Raw genomic sequence first — 23726 nt, 5'->3', positions numbered from 1 at the left:
ACAGGAGAGTGGGGCCTCTCCAAAGATCAAGAGGGACACAGTTTACATCACTATCACATTCTATCCTGTTTTTTTGCAGATTTCTTTCTCAATCTTTCCTTACTCCCACCTCCATCCTTTACCACCTAATCTTTTGAGTCTTTATTGATTCTCCATTACCTACAGCCATCATACTCTATCTCATTGTTTTTTGCAGTGACTGTCTCTCATGCCTAGAATGTAGTCCTTCCTCATCTCTGCCTCCTAGAATGCATTTTCCTTCTTGACTCTGCTTAACTGCCACCTTCTACATTAAGTCTTTCCTAATCCCCTCCCCATTGTTAGTGCATTCTCTCCTAAATCTTCCTTATTGTTATTTTCTATGTTTCTCATATACATTCTTCAAAAATTACTTAGTTGCCTTCCTTTATTATGAAAGCTCCTTGAGGTCGCTAATTGTTTTCACTATAGTTTTTCATCCTTAGTTTTAACTACTGTGCTTGACACAAAGTAAGCCCCGCAGCATTGCTTGTTGATTTTTTTTTTTTTTTTTTACTATATCTCCAGATACTTATTTCACATTCTTTTACCTTAGGAGCTCTTGACCTTTACCTTAGGAGCTCTATTCTTCATGTCTTTAAAAGTCTTTTTAATCTTTTTTTTTTTTAAATTTTTTTTAACTTTGGAGTCTTTTTTTTTTTTCCTGCACTACTAGGCAGTTTTCTTCCCTGATATTCTGGAAATCCCAGAGTTCTTTTCTTTCCTCTACTTTTCTTTCTCTCATAACAAGACAACTTTTACTTAGCACATACATACTTATTGATTGCCAATGACTGAAACAGGCATGATAACTTTCTTTGTATTCATGAGAACAATTGCCTTAGGGAAGGAATGAAAAAGCTCTTGATGAAGAATCCAAAAGAACCAGATTCAAATCCCTACTCTGATACTATGTAACATTGCAATTACTCTGTCTCCTTTTACTTTTTCCTTTGTCTACAAAATGATGTGTTATACTGAAGAATTTCTTAGATCCCCTCTTGGCAATACATTTTGTGATCTTTAATTATTTATTGAAACTGAGATCCTATGTTGTTTGTGACTTCCACTGGCTACTCATTATGGAAATCGTACTGCTCTACCATTTTCCATTTTTGTCTGAAGATATTTTTTCTCTTTTAATTTTTTCCTCTGCCTGCCTGCCTGCCTTTGCTTTTCCTCTGACCTTTTAGTTTTAGCTTAATGTATTATGAATTAAAATATATTCTTAACTGTTTATTGTATTTATTAAATAAATTTTTGTTTCAGGTTTTTTAGCTTTAAAATTAGACATCTTACATTGCATGTGTCTCATTAACTTAGTTTACTTTTTGTTTTCGTATGCTCTTCAACTGAAATTTTTCCTTCTCTCTGTGACTCATTGATCTTTAATGACAAAAAACAAGATCTAGAGCTCACAAAATCTTATAGTAAACTCAATTTATTGGTCCTGGATGAACTTTCTTTAAGTTCTTTCTCTAAGATTTCATATCTCTAAGTTCATTCTCTTAGATACTCAAATCTCTAAGACTTTTCTAAGAACCACCTAAACAAAGATGAATAAATACAAAACACATATAATTTCCAGGGAAAGAGAGAACACTTAAGGAGCAGGAAGATGAAAAAAGGACATGAGCTGAGATTTGAAGGAAACTAGAGAAACTGAAAGTGAAAATGAAGAAAAAAATAGCCTATGTATGCTAAGGCACAACCTTTGCTAGGCACAAAGGAAGAAGATGGAATGTTGTATACTGGGAGTATCAATAAGTTATTTTTGCTGGAAAGTAACAGACCAGGGAATGAACAATATGAAGTTATTCTAGAATATTAGGTATGGACCAAATAATACAGAGTTCTAATGCTAGAGAGGCATTTATATACTATATTGCAGACAATAGTGAGATGCTGAAGCTTCATGAATCGGAGTGGACTCGTTTAGAGAGGGGAACAGACTGGAAAATAAGGAGAAGAATTAGAAGTCTTTTATAATAATTTAGGCAATAGGTGATGAGATCTTAGATGATTTTGGTGGCTCATGAGGGAAAGGGATTGTTAAGAAATGTGGAGAAAGAATTGACAAAACTTAGCAACTGATTTGGATATATGGGAGGAGGAAGACTGAGGAGTCAAAGAAGACTTGAGTTTGTTAACCTGGATAGCTAAAAGAATGATGATGTCGTTAACAGAAATAGGGAAGGTCAAATAGGGTAACTTTTAGAGGAAAGAAAATGAATTGTGTTTTGGACATGTTAAGTTTATATTTGTCTCTGAAATGTCTAGATAAAGATAGCAGTTGGTTAAGAACAGGAGTCTAATGAAGCAATAAAGGGGTAACATTTGCATTTAGGGATCATCTGTGCATAGCTGTGATAGCTGGAAGCTAACATTACTGAGAAAGTTGAGGGAAAAAATAAAAAAGAGGGCCCAGGAAAAACCTTAACAGACAAGATACAAATGATAATCCTATTAAAGAAACTGAAGTTCAGTCAGTCAAAGTATTCACAGTGTGCCAGGAACTGTGCTAACTACTGAGAAGCAACTGATGGCAAAATGGATAGAATCCTAGGCTTAGAGATGGTAAGACCTGAGTTCAGATACTGCTTCAGATTGGTTGTGTGACCCTGGGTGCAGATCTAGGTCTAAGATCCTGGGAAAGTCCTATGCTCTTTTTCATACCAATCAATATATACTTTTGTTCAATGATATCACGCAAATCAGTGAACAATTATAAAGTATTATATAAAATATTATATTATATGCCAGGCCTTGTGAAGCACTGGGGATACAAAAAAAAAAAAAAAAAAAGACAATTCTTGCCCTTAAGGACTTTACCATATAATACAAACAAATATGTACAGAAAACAAGCTACAGAATAAATAGGAAATAACAGAAAAAAAGCATTAGAATTAAAATAATTTGGAAAAGGCTTCCTGTAAAAAATAAGATTTTATTGGGGTCTGAAATGAAGTCAGGGAAGTTGGCTAATGGACTTAAAGGAGAATATTCCAAGTATGAGAGACAACCTGAGAAAATTCCCAGAGCAGAGAGAGAGAGAGAACAACTTGGTCCTACAAACATCAACGATCCTGCTTTCACTGGATTGAAGAGCATGCATTAGGGAGTAAGGTGTAACAAGATCAGAAAGGTAGGATGTAGCTAGTTATAAAGGGCTTTGAATGTGAAATAGGATTTTGTATCTTAGAGGCCATAGTGAGTTGATTGGAGTACGGGAGCTTATTGAGTAGAAGAGTGACATGCCTTTCATACTTCTCAAAGTAGATGAGCATCTTAAACTCAACATGTGTGAATCTGAACTCTTCCTCTTCAGCAGTCTTAGGTTTTGAAGACCCAGAAACAGGTTCTCCCAAAGTCCTTGGCATTGTCAAACAGTACAACAGCAAAAGATGATATTTTAAAAGGTACATTGCTGCTTGCTTTGCCACTGTGCCCTAAGAATTAATTTTATTTTGATTTTCAACTGATCTTTGTTTTGTCCCCCATTAGAATATAAGCTCCTTGAGAGCGGGGACTATATTGCCTTTCTATTTGTAATCTCTATATTTAGTACATCTGGCACATGGTAAACATTTAGCAGATACTAATTAACAGACTTTATTATGTGTTTTATGTTTTGGTGTTTATTGAATATATAAGCTTTAATCTTGACTATTTCATGATATAAGCTCTTGTCTAGTCATCTTAAATATGTAGCCTCTCATATGACTCTAATGTGTTGCCACTCAGATTAAAAATAACAACAAAAACTTTATTTTATTTTTTTTTCTTTTTTTTTTCTTTTTTTTTTTTTCTTTCTCCAGCTCATTTTATTTTTTTATTTTTTTATTTTTATTTATTTATTTTTTTTTATTTAATAGCCTTTAATTTACAGGATATATACATGGGTAACCTCACAGCATTAACAATTGCCAAACCTCTTGTTCCAATTTTTCACCTCTTACCCCCCCCCCCCCCCTCCCCTAGATGGCAGGATGACCAGTAGATGTTAAATATATTAAAATATAAATTAGATACACAATAAGTATACATGACCAAAACGTTATTTTGCTGTACAAAAAGAATCAGACTCTGAAATATTGTACAATTAGCCTGTGAAGGAAATCAAAGATGCAGGTGTGCATAAATACAGGGACTGGGAATTCAATGCAATGGCCTTCAGTCATCTCCCAGAGTTCTTCCCCTGGGTATAGCTAGTTCAGTTCATTACTGCTCCACCAGAAATGATCTGGTTGATCTCGTTGCCGAGGATGGCCTGATCCATCAGGACTGGTCATCATCTAGTATTGTTGTTGAAGTATATAATGATCTCCTGATCCTGCTCATTTCACTTAGCATCAGTTCGTGTAAGTCTCTCCAGGCCTTTCTGAAATCATCCTGTTGGTCATTTCTTACAGAACAGTAATATTCCATAATTTTCATATACCACAATTTATTCAGCCATTCTCCAACTGATGGACATCCATTCAGTTTCCAGTTTCTAGCCACTACAAAAAGGGCTGCCACAAACATTCGTGCACATACAGGTCCCTTTCCCTTCTTTATAATCTCTTTGGGAAATAATCCCAGTAGTAACACTGCTGGATCAAAGGGTATGCACAGTTTGATAACTTTTTGAGCAAAAACTTTATTTTAACAGGGAACTTCTAGAAGAATTGCTTCCTCAAAGCTCCAAATTTCTTCTGTTACCAGTTATTTTTGTTTTGTTTTGTTTTTTTTGATTAAAGTAGACTAGTGAAAAGTTATCAACAAGATCATCTTATAGCACTCCTTGATATGTTCTGTAACAATAATATCTGACATTTATAAAGAACTTCAAAGCACTTTAAAGATAATATATTCCCATTTGTGTAAACATCACAGTCTATGTCACTATGATGTGGCTGATATAGCACTAATGTTATTTAGGGTACCATGTACTTTAGGAGAAGTTGGGATTTGGTGATGTGAAGAATTCACAATGGCCACTTTTTTCTTTTTGACAGATTTGTTTAGGAGAAGAGGTTACAGACAAAATAGGAGTTACAGTAGACACCAGGAGTGGTAAATATGAAATAGGATGGGAGAAGCATATAAAGACCACTTCCTCGTGGAACTTACCATTACCTAGTAGAATGGGAACATCTCATGAGATTGCAGCACTCTCATAGGTGATAGGGTAAATCCTTACAGAGCCATAGCTTACTAAATGAGTTAGCTAATAGGAGAAGTAGAACCAGCATTGTGGAGTTGAAAGAAATACCACATGGGTTGGGGGAGTGATCAGGGACACCAGGAGGTTGGCACATTGACTCAAAGAAGGGCAAACTTAGTATGCCTATTCACTGAATACTTTATTGAATTTATGTTCTTAGTGATCATCACTGAAGACGTCTTCTATAATCCATCTCTGTCTTTTTATTCAGCAAGACTTTGACCTGTCTCCTACAGTAAATCATCCATAGGTCCACTTAATATTCTGGACCTTTCCAGTAGGTACCAATGTAGCATATCAGTTAACTATCTTTTGCTTAAAATTGACCACAAACTTTTTCTTGATAAAATCTCTTTGATATAATTTTCACAACTCCTTGTATATATTGTGTCATTAGTAATTTGCTATATTCTATTAATATTGTGTCTCTTTTCATTACCCTTTGGATGACCTGCATCCAAATCCATTTTGCTGTATTCAGAAAATAGGTATTTACATATATATATGTTTACACACACACACACACACACACTCTAATAGACCAGCTCAAGGTACTTTACCTTACAAGTCCTTCATCCACTTAATTTTTCTTATGTAAATTGTCAGGCGAAACTCTTGTAAATGATTTTAAATTCAAGATGATACTACCATGTGATACTATCAAGGTAATGTCATCTACAAATAGCATCTGGTGAAATATACCAGCTATGGGGAATTCCTTTTTCATTTTGACTCTGTATTATACATTCTTCATGGAAGTAACAAATATCTTTGAGCAAACTTCTTAATTAATAATCAGGTTATTAAACATGGCAGCATGGTGCAATAAAAAGAAGACTGACTTTGGAATCAGAAGAACTGAGTTCAAAGATCACCCTTGGCATTTTCTACCTGTGTGACCTTGAATATGTCATTTAAACTCACTGACACTGTTTGCCCATATATAAAGTGGATGGTTGAATTAAATGGCCTCTCTTAGAAATTAGTATATTTATAAATGGTGAGACACATTTTAAGGTAAATGTCCATAGTCATATGCTTTCAAGTAGCCCCAAATAGATTCTTCCTTCAATTAATAAAATTTTATGTATTTTCTTTATAATTTCATTAATCCAAATTCATAAGGATCATTCATATATGGTTAGTCAACTTTACTGATATGAGTAAGTTGCCCCATTCTGCCCCATCCTCTGGGGGAGAGGGAGGATTTTTATTGTTACACTTGGTTTCTTTGATTTTTGAATTAATATTTTCCATTTCTTTCAAAGGTACATAAATAATAAATTTTGTGATTCTATTACACACTTGTTTCTATTCTACTTAACTATTAACTAGATTAACTATCTACTTAACTATTCTATTAACATTTGTATTAACTCTGTGATGTATGTTATACATTTGCAATTTGTTGGCTAAAAGTCTTTTTACCAAATCTAGAAGAAAATTCTGGACTCAATCATGTTACAAATAAACCAAATTAAGTTACTTTATATAGTTTATATGTGATGAAATACTTCAGAACACTGCTGTTTTTAGCTTGAAACTTGAATTCATAGCATTTTAAAATAAAGTTGTAAAACATTTATTTTGGAAAATATGAGTTAGAATTAAATACATCCCACTAAGCCATTGTGTGTTACCCTTGTACAGAAATGTGGAAATAAAATATTCATACCATGTGCTTCTAGGTTTCCACACAAAAGTAATATTTTTATTTCTTAATACAGAGTGCCACCTATAGGGCTTCCAAGAAATTGGGACCCAAAATTTCATTTTGTGGTATGGGGTTCTTTTTAGATCAATACCTGATAATTCTTTCCTGTTTTTCTTAGAATTATTCTCAAAACCTCTGTATAAAAGTTAGCAATTTCTTTATCATATTTAAACCACAAAAGATAAGTCTTAATTGTTTTGCTAAATTAAGAAAAAAGCACTTAATTCGTAAACTCACAGATCTGGAATACAAAGGTATGTCACAGGCCATTTAGTCTAGCTCCTTCATTTTATATATGAAGCTGAAGTCCAAGAAGATAACAGAATTTCTAGTCAGAGTCTCCATTTGAATCCTGTCTTTATTGCTTAATACTTTCATTATCTTGGATATGCCATTTCATCTCTTTGTCCTTCAATTTCCTCATCTGTTAAATGAGGAAATTTAAATTTAACTGAAAGTAAATTCAAATTGGTTAAATGATTAAGTGATTTCTAAAGTTCCTTCTACCTAAGATCTTTCATATTTCCTGGTGGAATATACTTTTTATTGTTTTTGTAATAATAAATCATGAGAATTAATGATAACAATATTAAATGTTTTGAGAAAATATAAGAGGAAATTTAAGTGGTATATGGATTATGTATAGGCAACATTGTGATTGCCTGTTGACAGTTACATGGTTCATTAAACCAGATTCTCATATAGTGTTTCTATACATGAGAGTGCTTTCTAAGGATGATGAGATCTTTTGAGAAAAGATCATTTTGTCCATGCCAGCTACAAATAATTCTTCCTCATGCTACAGTTGATCATCAGTTCTGACTCTTTAATCCAAAAATGATATGCCCTGCAAATCTGAATGGAACCGTGAATGGGGGTGAAGGGAAGATGGATGTCTAGCAAAAAGAGGTTTTTGAAAGAAGTATTTGAAACATTCCTGCAATAAATAAATAAAACAGAAGTGAGTGGATCATTCAAGTAACTTGCAATTATTCCCTTCCTTCAGTAGAAATATAGGAAGAGTATAACCACAATTATTAAGAAGAGAATAAATAATGAAATAAATATCTATCTTGAGATTTTTTAAAGACCTCCCAGAATTCTAAAAAACAACAGAAGGATCATGAAGAGATTTCTTTTCAAAAGTGCACAAAGTAGGAAAAAATGAAAGCAGGAATTTTAAGAAATAGGAGAAGTGTTGATAGGGGAACTAAGCCCCACATCCCCATTACAAGTAAATCAGTGTATGTGTATAACTAAGTTGCATTTTCTCCATAAACATCATTCTGCCTTAAGAGAAGGGACATATGAGCTGCTGGAAGCAACTAGTATCCAGAAGGATGATGAGACATGGGCCCAGAGATGAGATAACAATAACAACAATAATAGCTAGTATTTGTGTAATTCTTTGAGGGTTGCAAATCATTGTTATATAGCAAATGTTTAATTTTTGCCCCCATAAAGTCCTGGGAGACATTGTTATACCAATAGATGAAGAAATTGAGGTAAGCTCAAGTGTAGTTAAGCTCATGAAGGGTTGCATAAATATTAAATGCTTGAGGCTAGATTTGAACTCAATTCTTCCTGACTCCAAATCTAGTGCTCTGTTTTATTGCTCCACTTAGCTGCCTCTGAAATTATTTAGCACATAACAATTGCTTCCAATTCAAGATGTATAATAGGCAGTTGGAGATATGATTCTGGACATCAGTGAAGAGATTGGAGATGAACAGATTTGAAAATCATCAGCTTAAAGAAGACACAACTCAATGAGAGCTAACGATATCATCTAGTGTAATAGAATAGAGAGAAGAGGGTTCCAAGGCAGAAGGTTAGGGAAAACCCAACAGTTAAGGGACTTGACTTGGATGAGATCTTAGTATAGGCCTGAGGAGAAATCAGACAAGTAGAAGAGGAAAAGGTCATGAAAAGCCTAGAAAAAAAGAGATGATGAAGCAGAGCCATGATGGCAGAGTAAAGGCAGGAATTTGTCCAATCTCTTCCCCAAATGGCTCCAAATTCCTTTAGATAATGACTCTACACAAATTTTAGAGCATCAGAACACCCCAGAAGATGGAGTAGACCATTTTCCAGCGAAAGGCAATTTAAAAGCTCTGCAGAAAAGATTTGTGAAATCAGGGTGGGAGTCTAGTGCAGCTCTGGACCCGGACCTAGCCCTAGCCTGGGCTAACGTCTGAATTACCAGCAGAACAGTCAGCAAAAAAGGTTTGTGAAATCAGAGTGGGAGCCCAGTGCACAATCCCAGGGTAGGCCTGGCCACAGCTCTGGAGGTTTCTGGACCTCTTAGCCCAGGGACATCAGGGAGGACTTGCAAAGTCAATGGCGAGGGTCTGTGGCAGTGGGGTGAGAGTCTGGGGTGCAGTTCCAGCATAGGCCAGGTCAACAAAGCCCCAGCCCTGGCCAGCACACTGGATCTTAGAGCTATAGTGGGATGGAGACACACCTAACTGCTCGAGGGCAGAAAAGACTGCTTCTGGTCAGATTTCTGGAAGGATTTCTAAAATTCGCACAAAACCCCTGAAGCAACAGTATACTCTCCACACTAGAAACAGAGCCCTAGTTTAACAAAGAGTTAAGAGGAGAATAATAGGCCAGGAAAATGAACAGAAAACAAAAAAGTTTCTGATCATTGAACGTTATTATGGTGACAAGGAAGATCAAAACACATATTCAGAAGATGATAACAAAATCTTCTTGCATCCAAAAGCTCCAAGAAAAATAAGAATTAAATTTAGTCTATAAAAGAGCTCAAAAGGGACTTTAAAAATCAAGTAAGAGAGATAGAGGAAAAATTAAGGAAAGAACTGAGAGGTGCAAAAGGAAATACAAAAAGCTAATAAGAATGCCTTAAAAACAAAATTGGCCAATTGGAAAAGGAGATACAAAAGCTGACTGAGGAAAATATTCCCTTTTTTTTTTTTTTAAATAGCCTTTTATTTACAAGTTATATGTATGGGTAATTTTATAGCATTTGACAATTGCCAAACCTTTTGTTCCAATTTTTCCCCTCCTTCCCCCCACCCCCTCCCCTAGATGGCAGAATGACCAGTAGATGTTAAATATATTAAAATATAAATTAGATACACAATAAGTATACACGACCAAACTGTTATTTTGCTGTACAAAAAGAATCGGACTCTGAAATATTATACAATTAGCCTGTGAAGGAAATCCAAAATGCAGGTGGGCAAAAATAGAGGGATTGGGAATTCAATGTAATGGTTCTTGGTCATCTCCCAGAGTTATTTTGCTGGGCGTAGCTGGTTCAGTTTATTACTGCTCTATTGGAACTGATTTGGTTCATCTCATTGTTGAAGATGGCCAGATCCATTAGAATTGGTCATCATATAGTATTGTTGTTGAAGTATATAATGATCTCCTGGCCCTGCTCGTTTCACATAGCATCAGTTCATGTAAGTATCTCCAGGCCTTTCTGAAATCATCCTATTGGTCATTTTTTACCGAACAATAATATTCCATAATATTCATGTACCACAATTTATTCAGCTATTCTCCAATTGATGGGCCTCTACTCAGTTTCCAGGGAAAATTGAATTGAGCAAATGGAATCTAATGACTTTATAAGAAATCAAAATACAACAAAGCAATGCCAAAAAAACAACAAAGAATAGAAAAAAATGTGAAATACCTCATTCAAAAAACAACTGACCTGGAAAATACATCCAGGAAAGAGAGTTTTAGAATTATTGGTCTACCTGAACGTCATGATCAAAAAAAGCCTGGACATCACCTTTCAAGACATTATCAAGGAACATTGTCCTGCTATTTTAGAACCAGAGGGTAAAATAGAAATTGAAAGAATCTACTGTTCACCTCCTAAAAGAGATCCCAAGATAAAAACTTACAAGAATATTATAACCCAATTCCAGAACTCCCAATCAAAGAGAAAATATTGCAAGCATCCAGAAAACTATTCAGGTATGGTGGAGCCACAATCAGGATAACATAAGATTTAGCAGTTTCTCCATTAAAGGACTTGGAAGGCTTGGAATATGATATTCCAGAGAGCCGTAGAGCTAAGATTGCAACCAAGAATCACCTACTTAGTACATTGAGTATAATCCTTCCGAGGAAAAGGGAATGGTACAGGATTTTCAGGCATTCATGATGAAAAGACCAGAGCTTGAATAGAAAGTTTGATTTTCAAATGTAGGACTCTGGAGAAGCATAAGGAGATTATCAGGAAAGTGATATAAGGGACTTTATAGGGTTTACAATATGGTTTATCTGTTTACATTCTTACATGGGAGGATGATTCTTGTAACTCATTAGAACATTCTCATTATTATGACAGTTAAAAGGTCCATATATAGATGGAGGGTTGAATATGAAGGGATAATATCTTTTTATGATGAAATTAAAGGATGAGAGAAGAATGTACTCAGAGAAAGGGAAAGGGAGAAATGGAATGATGCAAATTATCTGCCATGAAAAAGACAAGAAAAAGCTTTTACAGTCGAGGGGAAGAGAGGGTGAGTGAGTGAATCTTATTCTCATCAAAACTGGCTCAAATAGGAAATAATATACATACTCAGTAGGGGTAGAGAAATCTTATTTTACAGGAAAATGAGAATGGAATGGGATATGGGAAAGGGAGGAGACTGATAAAAGAGAGGGCATATTGGGGGAGGGAGTAATAAGTAGCAAAACACTTGAGGAGGGATAGGGTGAAAAGAATAAATGGGGGGAAATAGTAATTGTAAAAAAAATTTTTTTGAAGCAAATTTTCCCTGATGGAATATTACTGTTCTCTGGGAAATGACGAGCAAAATGCTTTTAGGAAAACAAAAACCAAAACCCTGGAAAGTCCTCCATGAACAAAGTGAAATATACTGCATACAAAGTAATAGCAATGTTGTGGGATGATCAGCTGTACTTGACTTTGTTATTCTCAGTAGTACAATCATCCACAACTACTCTGAAGGGTTTATGATAAAAAAAAAAAAAAAAAATCCTATCTATATCCAAAGAAGAAACTGTGTTTGAATACAGATTAAATCATTCTTTAGTTCTCTATTTTTAACTTAAATTTTTTTTAGGGTTTTTATTTTCATTAGAGTGGGAGATCTATGTTTTCTTTCACAGATTTACTTTTATGGAGATATTTTGGATAACTTTACATGCACATGTGGTTTTTTGATTGTGGGTGGGGATAAAGGAGAGAACCTAGAACCAAAAATTTTTAAAACATATGTTTAAAAAATAATTTTGAATGTGACTAGGGGAAAATATTAAATAAATTAAAAGAAAAAGAGGATCAAAGAAAAGATGATCAGTACTATTAAAGACTGTAGAAAGCTCAATAAGAATGAATGTTGAGAAAAGGTCATTCAGACTGAACAGATTGTGGTATATGTTGTGACAGAATCCTATTGTGTTTTAAGAAATGACAAGAAGATGATTTAAAAAAAAACATATATCAACCTGATGCAAGGTGCAGAATGCAGAACCAGGAGAATATTGTACACAGTAACAGCAATATTGTAGGAATGATGAATTGTGATGATGAACTTAGTTATTATTAGGATCATAATCATCTAAGACAGTTCCTAAGAACTCATAATTTTAAAAAATGCTATCCATCTCCATAGAGAGAATTGGTAAACATATGAGTACAGATTAAAGCATACTGTTTTTCAATTAACTTTATTTTTCTTACTTTGCAACATGACTGTTCTGCATGACTTCACATGTATAATTGATATATTGATCATCTTCTCAGTGGATAGAGGAGGAAGTGAAGAGGGGGAAAGAATTTGGAATTCAAAATTTTTAAATTAAATTAGCCAAGCATAATTACTTTGTAAAAGAAAGAAAAGACCATTCACTTTGCCAATTAAGAGATCTCTGGTAACTTTGGAAAGAGCCATTCTAATATACTATTCAGAATCAAGAGAATCATGAAAAGATTCAGACAAATTGATGCATAATAAAGTTAAGCAGGGTCAACTACAATAAATGGAACACTATAAAGCAATGAAAATTGAATATTGTGGAATTACCTTTTTTTAAAGCATTTTCTTTTCTTTTTTTTCTTTATTAAATAACTTTTTATTGACAGAACCCATGCCAGGGTAATTTTTTACAACATTATCCCTTGCACTCACTTCTGTTCCGATTTTTCCCCTCCCTCCTCCACCCCCTCCCCCAGATGGCAAGCAGTCCTATACATGTTAAATAGGTTACAGTAGATTTTGGATACAATATATGTGTGCAGAACCGAACAGTTCTCTTGTTGCTCAGGGAGAATTGGATTTAGAAGGTATAAATAACCTGGGAAGAAGAACAAAAATGCATACAGTTTACATTCATTTCCCAGTGTTCTTTCTTTGGGTGTAGCTGCTTCTGTCCATCCTTGATCAATTGAAACTAAGTTAAATCTTCTCTTTGTCAAAGAAATCCACTTCCATCAGAATACATCCTCATACAGTATCGTTGTTGAGGTATATAATGATCTGGGTCTGCTCATTTCACTCAGCATCAGTTCATGTAAGTCTCGTCAATCCTCTCTGTATTCATCCTGCTGGTCGTTTCTTACAGAACAATAATATTCCATAACATTCATATACCACAATTTACTCAACCATTCTCCAATTGATGGGCATCCATTCATTTTCCAGCTTCTAGCCACTACTAACAGGGATGCCACAAACATTTTTGCACATACAGGTCCCTTTCCCTTCTTTAGTATCTCTTTGGGGTATAAGCCCAGTAGAAACACTGCTGGATCAAAGGGTATGCACAGTTTGATAATTTTTTGAGCATAATTCCAGATTGCTCTCCAGAATGGCTGGATGTGTTCACAGTTCCACCAACAATGTATCAGTGTCCCTGTTTTTCCACATCCCCTCCAACATTCCTCATTATCTTCCCCTGTCATTCTAGCCAATCTGACAGGTGTGTAGTGGTATCTCAGAGTTGTGTTAATTTGCATTTCTCTGATCAATAGCGATTTGGAACACTCTTTCATATGAGTGGTAATGATTTCAATTTCATCATCTGAAAATTGTCTGTTCATATCCTTTGACCATTTATCAATTGGAGAATGGCTTGATTTCTTATAAATTAGAGTCAATTCTCTATATATTTTGGAAATGAGTCATTTAGCAGAACCTTTGACTGTAAAAATGTTTTCCCAGTTTATTGTTTCCCTTCTAATCTTGCCTGCATTAGTTTTGTTTGTACAAAAACTTTTCAATTTGATATAATCAAAATTTTCTATTTTGTAGCCAATAGTGATCTCTAGTTCTTCTTTGGTCATAAATTCCTTCCTCTTCCATAAGTCTGAGAGGTAAACTATCCTATGCTCTTCCAATTTATTTATAATCTCATTCTTTAAAAGCATTTTATTTTCAAAACATATGCATAGATAGTTTTCAACATTCACCTTTACAAAACCTTATTTTCCAATTTATTTTTCTCTCTTCCTATGTACCACTTCTCCTAGATGGCAAGTCATCCAATATATGTTAAACATGTGCAGTTCTTCTATATATATTTTTCCACAATTATCATGCTGCACAAGAAAAATCAGATCAAAAAGGGAAAAAAATGAGAAAACAAAATACAAGAAAACAACGACAAAAAAAGTGAAAATACTTTGTTGTGATCCGCACTCAGTCCCCACAGTCCTGGATGCAGACAGCTCTTTCCATCACAGGAACATTAGTACTTAGCTGAATCACCTCACTGTTGAAAAGAGCCACATCTATCAGAATTGATCATCATATAATCTTCTTGTTGCTGTGTACAGTGATCTGGTTCTGTTCTCATTTCACTCAGCATCATTCATGCAAAATCTCCCCAGCCCTTTTCTGAATTCATCCTACAGATTGTTTCTTATAGAACAATAATTCATAACATTCTTATACTATATCCTATTTAGCCATTCTCCAATTAAAGGGCATCTACTCGGTTTCCAATTGCTGGCCACTACAAAAGGGCTGCTGAAAACATTTTTGCACATATGGATTCTTTTCCCTTTTTTATAATTTCTTTTGGATATAGGCCCAGTAGAGAAACTGCCAGATCAAAGGGTATGCACAGTTTGGTAGCCTTTTGGGCATAATTCCATATTGCTCTCCAGAATGGTTGGATCAGTTCACAACGCCATCAACAATGTGTTAGTGTTCCAGTTTTCCCACATCCTCTCTTAACATTCGTCATTATCTTTTTCTGTCATCTTAGTCAATCTAAGAATGTGTAGTGTTACCTCAGAGTTTTCTTAATTTACATTTCTCTGACCAAAAGTGATTTAAAGCATTTTTTCATATGATTGGAAATGTTTTTAATTTCTTTATCTGAAAATTATTTATATCCTTTGACCATTTATTATCACTTGGAGAATAGCTTACATTCTTTTAATTTGAATTCTCTCTTATATTTTTTATCAGAATCGTTTGAAGTGAAAATTTTTTCCCAGTTTATTTCTTCCACTCTAATTTTGTCTGTATTGGTTTTGTTTGTACAAAAACTTTTTAACTTAATATAATCAAAATTATCCATTTTGCATTCCATAAATGTACTCTAGTTCTTGTTTGGCCACAAATTCCTTCCTTCTCCACAGATCTGAGAGATAGACTATCCTTTGTTCTTCTAATTTGCTTATAGTGTCACTTTATATCTAAATTATGAAACCATTTCAACCTTATCTTAGTATGGGGTGTTAGGTATAGGTTAGTGCCTAGTTTCTGCCATACTAGTTTCCAATTTCCCAGCAATTTTTGTCAAATAGTGAGTTCTTACCCAAAAGCTGGAGTCTTTTGGATTTATCAAACATTAGATTACTATAGTCATTGACTATTGTATCTTGTGAACCTAACCTATTCCTATAATTGACTATTCTTTTTCTTAGTAAGTACAAATGGTTTTGATGACTGCTGCTTTATAATATAGTTTTTAGGTCTGGTACAGTTAGGCCACTTTCATTTGCATTTTTTTCATTAATTCTCTTGAAATTCTTGACCTTTTGTTCTTCCAGATGAACTGTTATTATTTTTTCTAGCTTTGTAAAGTAATTTCTCGACAGTTTGTTTGGGATGGTAGTAAATAAGTAGATTCATGTAAGTAGAATTGTCATTTTTATCATATTAGCTTAGCCTATCCATGAGTACTTGATATTCTTCCAGTTGATTAGATCTGACTTTATTTTTGTGAAAAGTGTTTTGTAATTATATTCATATAGTTCCTAACTTTGTCTTGGCAGGTAGACTGGCAAATATTTTATACTATCTACAGTAATTTTAAATGGAATTTCTCTTTGTATCTCTTGCTGCTGGACTTTGTTGGTAACATATAGAAATGCTGATGATTATATTGCAGAATTACCAAGAATCAATTATTAACATTTAATTACCTAATGTTTGCCCAGTACTGGGGTAAGCGGAAGGATACAAAAATAGGAAAAACAGTCCTTGCCTTCAAAGAGAAGGCATGCAGACAAATATATACAAAGCAAGCTATATGCAGGATGAATAGGAAATATCAGAGGGAAAACATTAGAATTAAGATGAGTTTGGATAGGTTTTATATAAAAGATAGGATTTTAGTTGTGACGTTAGGGAAACCAGGGAAGTCAGTTGGTAGAATTGAGGAAGGAGAGCATTCCAAGTTTTGGAGCCAGCTAGAGAAAATGCTCAAGAGATGAAGCATCTTGTTCCTATAACACCAGGGAGCCTGTGTTACTGGATAAAAGAGTTATGTGGCATAAAAAGACTAGAAAGGTAGGAGGGGGCTACATTAAGAATGAAGTATAATCCGTATTATGGATAGTCCTCATAGTCAACATATTGTTGTTAATTTATATAATGTTACACGGCAACAACAAGACTATACGACTATCAATTCTGATCTTGGCTCTCTTCAACAATGAGATGATTCAAACTAGTTCCAATTGTTTAATAATGAAGAGAGTCAGCTATACCCAGAGAGAGAACTATGGTAAATGAGTGTGGACCACAACATAGCATTTTCACTCTTTCTGTTATGGTTTGCTTACATTTTTGTTTTACTTCTTGTTTTTGTGTTTTTTTTCCTTCTTTCTAGATCCGATTTTTCTTGTACAGCAAGATATCTATAAATATGTATACATATATTGGATTTAACATATATTTTAACATATTTAACATGTATTGACTACCTGTCATCTTGGGGAATGGGAGGGGGGGAAGGAGGGGAAAAGTTGGAACAAAGTTTTGCAAGGGTCAGTATTGAAAAATTATCCATGCATATGTTTTGTAAATAAAAAGCTATTATATATATGTTCTTCTAGTTCACATCACTTTGCATCCGTTCATGTAAGTCTTTCCAAGTTTTTCTGAAAGATCTTTGACTCCCAAACAATTTATACCACAACTTGTTCAATACACATGGCCTTTTCTCAGTGTTATTTTTATTGACCTCTCTATAGAGTCTTTAATAGACTGATTACCTTCTCTTAGGTCTTCTCTTCTTTTTTTTCTAGGGTTTTCATGACCTTTTTTCTCTTTTACTTGTCTGACCTCTCCTCAGTCCTATGCTTGATCTCATCCAAGTCAAGTCCCTTAACTTTTGGTCTTTCTCAGTAGTCTGACTTGGAGCCTCTTAATTCTTCCTCTGTGCTATTACACTGGATATCATTAGCTGTCATGAAAATATTTGTCTTCTCTAGACTGATGATTTTTACATCTGTTTATCTACTTATCCTGGGGATAATAGGAAGCCTTCAGGGGTGATATGGTCAGATCTGCAGTTTAGGAAAATCACTTTAATGACTGAATAGAGGATGGACTAAAGTGGGAGAAAAATTAAAGTAGACAGAAATACCACTATTCTATTACAATAAGAAAAAACAAAGGAGAAATATATTCTGTCTCCCTTTGCTTCTTAGCAAAGGTTTGGGTACATTGCATATGACATCAGATTTCTTATTTTTTACACATTTTTTTTCCATTTAAATATAGAAAAAATTTTATAATTGCTTTTTTAAAATTTGAGTTTCAAAACTCTCTTTTCTTCCTTTTCTTCCTGATTGAGAAGGCAAGGAATTTATTATCGGTTATACATGTGGCCATTATGCAAAGTATTTCTATATTAGTCATGTTGTAAAAAAAAAATAGAGACCAAAAAATAAAAGAAAAATATTGTTTAAAAAAAGTAGGCTTCAATTTGCATTCAGACTCTATGAATTCTTTCTATTTCTATGAAGGTGGATAGTATTTTTCATCTTGAGTTTTTTAGAATTGTCTTAGATCATTGTATTGCTGAGAATAGCTTAAGTCACATACACAGTTGATTATCCTTAAAATATTGCTGTTTATACACATATGTATATATAGATGTTCCACTAATTCTGTTCACATTACTTTGCATCAGTTCATGTAAATCTTTCCAGGTTTTTCTGAAAGATCCTGCTTGTCATTTCTTATAGTACAATGATATTCCATCACAATTTTAAACTACAACTTGTTCAGTCATTCCCCAATTGAACATCCCCCTAATTTCCAATTTTTTTCTATCACAAAAAGAGCTGCTTCAGATAGTTTTGTACTATAGGTCCTTTTCCTTTTTTCTTGATCTCTTTGGGATACAAACTTTAGTAGAGGTATTTCTGAGTTAAAGGCTATCCATGGTTTTATAGCCTCTCCAGAATGATCAAGTTACTTCATAGCTCCACTAGCAGTGCATTAGTATTACAATTTTCCCACATCCTTTTCAACATTTTCTTTTTCTGTCATATTAGCCAGTCTGATAGATATGAGATAGTACCTCAGAGTTTTCATTTGAATTTCTCTAGTCCATAGTGACTTCAAGCAGATCTTTATCTAAAACTGCCTGTTCATGTCCTTTGACCATTTATTAATGGGGGAATGACTTTTCATTCTTATAGATTTGATTCAGTTCTCTATGTATTTGAAAATTCATTTTGTTTATCCAGTCTTTTAAATTGAATGTAATAATTATCCATTTTGTATCTTTTAATGCTCCTTATCTTTTGTTTAGTCATAAATTCTTTATTCATAGATCTGATCAATAAACTATTTCATGCTCCCCTAATTTGCTTATGATAGCACTCTTTATTTATAAATCATATGCTTATTTTTTTTTATTTTTTTTTTTTTTACTTTTTCTTTGTATGTGGTATGAGGTACTGGTCCATACCTAGTTTTTGCCAAATTGCTTTTGAGCTTTTCTAGCAGTTTTTATCAAATAATGAGTTCTTGTGCGAAAAACTTACTGTGGTCATTTACAACTTTTTTGGGTACCCTAATCTATTTTACTGACCTACCACTTTATTTCTTAGTACTAGATTGTTTTGATGATTACTACTTTGTAATATAGTTTGAAATCTGATGTTGCTAGACTGCCTCCCTCTTTCCCCCTCCCTCACCTTTTACTTTCATTTATTCCTTTGGTATTGACTTTTTGTTCTTTCAGATGGATTTTTATTTTTTCTAGCTCTATGAAATATTTTTGGTAGATTGATTGATATGGTACCAAATAAGTAAATTAATTTAGCTAGAATTGTCATTTCCGTTATATTGATATGACTTACCTATGAACAGTTATTTAGATCTTTTAGTGTAAAACATGTTGTGTAATATGCATATAATTCCTGGGTTTTCTTGGAAGATAGATTACTAATTATCTTATGTTATCGATAATGATTTGAAATAAAACTTCTCTTGCTGCTGAACTTCATTGGTAATATATAGAAATGCTGATAATTTAGATGGGTTTATTTTATATCCTGAAACTTTGTAAAGTTGATAATTATTTGTACTAGTTTTTTTAGTTGATTCCCTAGGATTCTCTTTAAGTCCATCAGGTAATCTGTAAAGAGAAATAGTTTTGGTTCCTCTTTGTCTGTTCTAATTCTTTTCTTATTAATACTACAGCTTGTATTTCTAGTATGGTATTGAATAATGATGATGATGTTAAGACATTGTTCTTCACCCCTGATCTTATTAGGAATGCTTCTAATTTATCCTTATTAGAGATAATGCTTGCTGATTTTTTTTATCTTTTTTTTTTTAATATAATAGTATTTTATTTTTTTTCCCCAAAGATATTACAAGAAAATGTTAGCATTCATTTTTACAAGATTTTGGATTCCAGAGTTTCTACATCCCTCTCCATTCTTCCAGAGAATGTAGGCAGTTTGTTCTAGTTTTGTTGTTGTTATTTGTTATAAGGGATAGCTCTGAGAAGGAAAGAAAAGGGATACAGAGGGAAATATAATGTACAATGTAATACAAAAAGATATATGATATAATACAAAAGCTGTAATACAAAAGCAATTAATAAATACATATTTTAAGTATATAGAAATTTCAGATATATTTATATACATACATATATATATATATGTATTTAATATGCTTTCCATAAGAAGAGAATAAGGACTTGCTGAACATGATAATCACCAAATAATATTAGAAAGAAAATATATGTTTTAACACATTGTATGTGACCAACTTATTTTGTAGGAATCAATTTTCAAATCAGTTATGTCTATTCTAAAAACATTGGCTTGCTAGAACAAAGTTGTAAATCAATCCCAAATTGAAAGTAAACAAAATGAAAAAAATAGCATGGGATAATTCTAACCTTTTATTTTTAACAATCTGTTGGATATTGAAAAAAAAGAGATAGAAAAATAGACATTAACAATGACTGTGTAACTGATATAAATTTGTCTCCTCAAGAAAGTTAAAAGAGCCTAGAAAATGTTTTAGCTATAGAACACCTGATTTCCTTTTAACTCTGAGAGCTAAGAATAGTATCAGTATTCATTCATTTATAAAATTTTCTGGAGGCAGATGTTGAGTGTTTAGGAATAGCATAATTTCATGAAATAATAAGAAACATCGGAGAGAAAAATGAGTGTACAGAAATCTTAGGGTCTGATATATATAAGAAATTCATCCTGAGGCCATTTAAGCATGACACCCAAAAAACTAAAGATGTATAAGTTATTCTATATAAAATCACTGTTTCATCAGTGACACTGAAACTACTACAATTAGATTCTGATATCACAGGCCCAGGTGGACTTGATAAGGAAATAAAATTTATACTAAAGAAAGCAAAGACTGAAAGAGCAGCTGGATTGTGTGATCTAATCCAGCTGAGATCACACACACATACACACAGATTTAAGCAATACAATTTTCTTTTTGCAGTTGATTGTTCTTAATATCTTTGTCTTATATCACCAAGATTTTTCCCTATATTCTTCACTTTTCCCCTTATAACAAAGTTGTGGGTTTTTTTGGGGGAAAAAAATAGGAAAACTTATTAAAACTAAATAAATACATTAAAAAAAAGAAACATCTGATGTTATGTGCAGTGTTCAGTGACTATGGATACCTTTTTCTTTAAAAAAGCAGAAGGAAAAATCATTTCTTTTGTTCCTTAGTGCTGATTATTTGCTATTTCAAAACTTTGGGTTTCTTTTATTTTCTAATGGTTGTTCTTTCCATTTATATTATACATCCATTTGTTAAAGTATTTCCTTCTCTGTAGTTGTCATGCATATTTATTAATCACCATTATGTATGTATCTGCAAAAAAAAAAAAAAAAAGTTAATGTAGTGGTGGTTTGCATTAATAAAAATAGTGTCCAGAACAAAGGAGGTGATAAACTCACCGTATTCTTTACTATGAAAATACATATGAAATGATGTGTTCAGTTCATAGTCCCACATTTTAGGAAAGTTATTGACAAATTGGGCAAAATAAAACTATGAAGTGGATAGAAACAATGGCAGGGATGGTTAATTTCAGGAACCAAACCTGCTTAGTCTGAGCAAGAAAATTAAGTTGTTAGCTGATTTCCAATATTTGAAGGGGATTTCAGATAAAAGTTGTAAAGTGGTTCCAAAATGGAGAACTGGGACTAGATGGAAATTAGGAGGAGGCAGATTTCATCTCAGAATAAAGTACAATTTCCTAACAATTGTTCCAGAATAGAATAGGTTACCAGGGCTTTTGTACTAAATGATTAATGTCATTTCATGGTTTAAGATTTTACAATTCTTTGAAAGATGGGGTTTGGGGATTATTGCTTTGTTGTACACAGTTTTGATGTCTGAAGATTTTTTTTTTTAAATAGGAATTCTGATCACTTAAATACAGTTTTAAAATATAATTAGTTATGATTGTTTTCATAATTTTTCAGCTTGTGGAGAGACTCCAGAACAAATTAGAGGACCAAGTGGAATAATTACAAGCCCAGGGTGGCCTTTTGAATATCCTGCCAGAATCAATTGTAGCTGGTATATACGGGCAAATCCAGGGGAAATCATTACTATAAGGTAATTTTGATGCTTTAATTATATTAATATGTAACTTTTCTTGTACATTTCATTATCAAATTTCTCTACCCAGCATTTACTAATGTAATAATATTGATTATTTTTAATTTTAAAGTTATATGCAACAGTATTGTTCACTCATTTTTTATTCATCTAACAATGATAATGTGAATTGCCTTTTATACAAAAAAATAATGCTTTCATCTCACCTCTATTATTGCTTGTTTTAAAAATAGGAAATTATTTTGGTGATAGGTTTGTTTTGAGTTACCAGGCTTATATTTCCTTGTGGTCACAAAGACTCATATATAAGACTGTTGACAGGAGATGTCTTCTTTGATTGCAGAATTGCAAAATGACTCATCAACAGTGGATTCATTGGTCTTATTAATAGGTTCCTAATCCACTAAATTAATCAGTTTATCTGATAATGTTTTCATTTTTCTTTCAATAAATATTCAGTTTATTGGCCATTACTTGCCAGGCACTATATGAGTCTTTTTTCTCCTTTTTTTTTTTTTTTTTTCCAATTAATGTTTGGTTTTTACGTTACATACATTTATAGATTATTCCCACTTCATGAAAGGTCTCCTGTCAGAAAAGTAAAACCAATAATACACTGATTTCATCAAAAAGTGTGTTCAATATTTCATATCTGTAGCATCCCACAAGTCTTTTTTTAATCAAAAGAAATCTAAATCTCAGTCTCTTGTCTCTCTCTCTTTCTCTCCTCCCTCCCTCACAAATATGCATAATTAAGCCAAAATAAATCCTTTTTAGTGATAATATGCAAAAAAAATGTATTTTGTGTGTGTGTGTGTGTGTGTGTGTGTGTGTGTATATGTGATCCCTCACCCTACTCTCATCACTTCTCGGTAATGAATGTCATAGATGATCTTTATATTGATTACAGTTTTTACACCTTACAAAGTCATTTGTTTTCAGTGTTGTATAATTATTCTCCTCAATCTGCTCATTTTATTGATGTTATAATTTTGGTTTTGCTTACCTTACATCAGTTGATGCAAGTCCAATTCTTTTTGAAAGAATCTGTTTTCCTAGGCATGAACCCACACTTAACACTGTACCCCAAGAAAAGATCAAAATGGGCATGTTTTAGGCATAAAGAATGAGATTATAAATAAATTAGAAGAACATAGGATAGTTTACCTCTCAGACTTATGGAGGAGGAAGAAATTTGTAACCAAAGGACTAGAGATCATTATTGATCACAAAATAGAAAATTTTGATTACATCAAGTTAAAAAGTTTTTATACAAACAAAACTAATGCAAACAAAATTAGAAGGGAAAAGCCTCATTTCCAAAATATATAGAGAATTGACTCTAATTTATAAGAAATCAAGCCATTCTTCAATTGATAAATGGTCAAAGGATATGAACAGACAATTTTCAGATGACGAAATTGGAACTATTTCTACTCATAA

At 33.2% G+C, this 23726-nt stretch overlaps 1 protein-coding gene across 2 annotated transcripts in view; it reads left to right on the top strand.

The window, feature by feature from the left end:
• Nucleotides 1-23726, top strand: part of LRP12 (LDL receptor related protein 12) — a 102060-nt gene that overhangs the window by 61382 nt on the left and 16952 nt on the right. For both annotated transcript variants that reach the window (XM_031947109.1, XM_003760320.4), the window contains one exon: nucleotides 22145-22280. In XM_031947109.1, the coding sequence (XP_031802969.1) occupies nucleotides 22145-22280 (136 nt within the window). The remainder of the gene's footprint in view (nucleotides 1-22144; nucleotides 22281-23726) is intronic.

The sequence above is a fragment of the Sarcophilus harrisii genome, chromosome 1, assembly GCF_902635505.1.
Source record: "Sarcophilus harrisii chromosome 1, mSarHar1.11, whole genome shotgun sequence".
Taxonomy (NCBI): Eukaryota; Metazoa; Chordata; class Mammalia; order Dasyuromorphia; family Dasyuridae; genus Sarcophilus; species Sarcophilus harrisii.
Note: the sequence above shows the minus strand (reverse complement) of the source record. Positions and strands in the feature narration are given on the sequence as shown.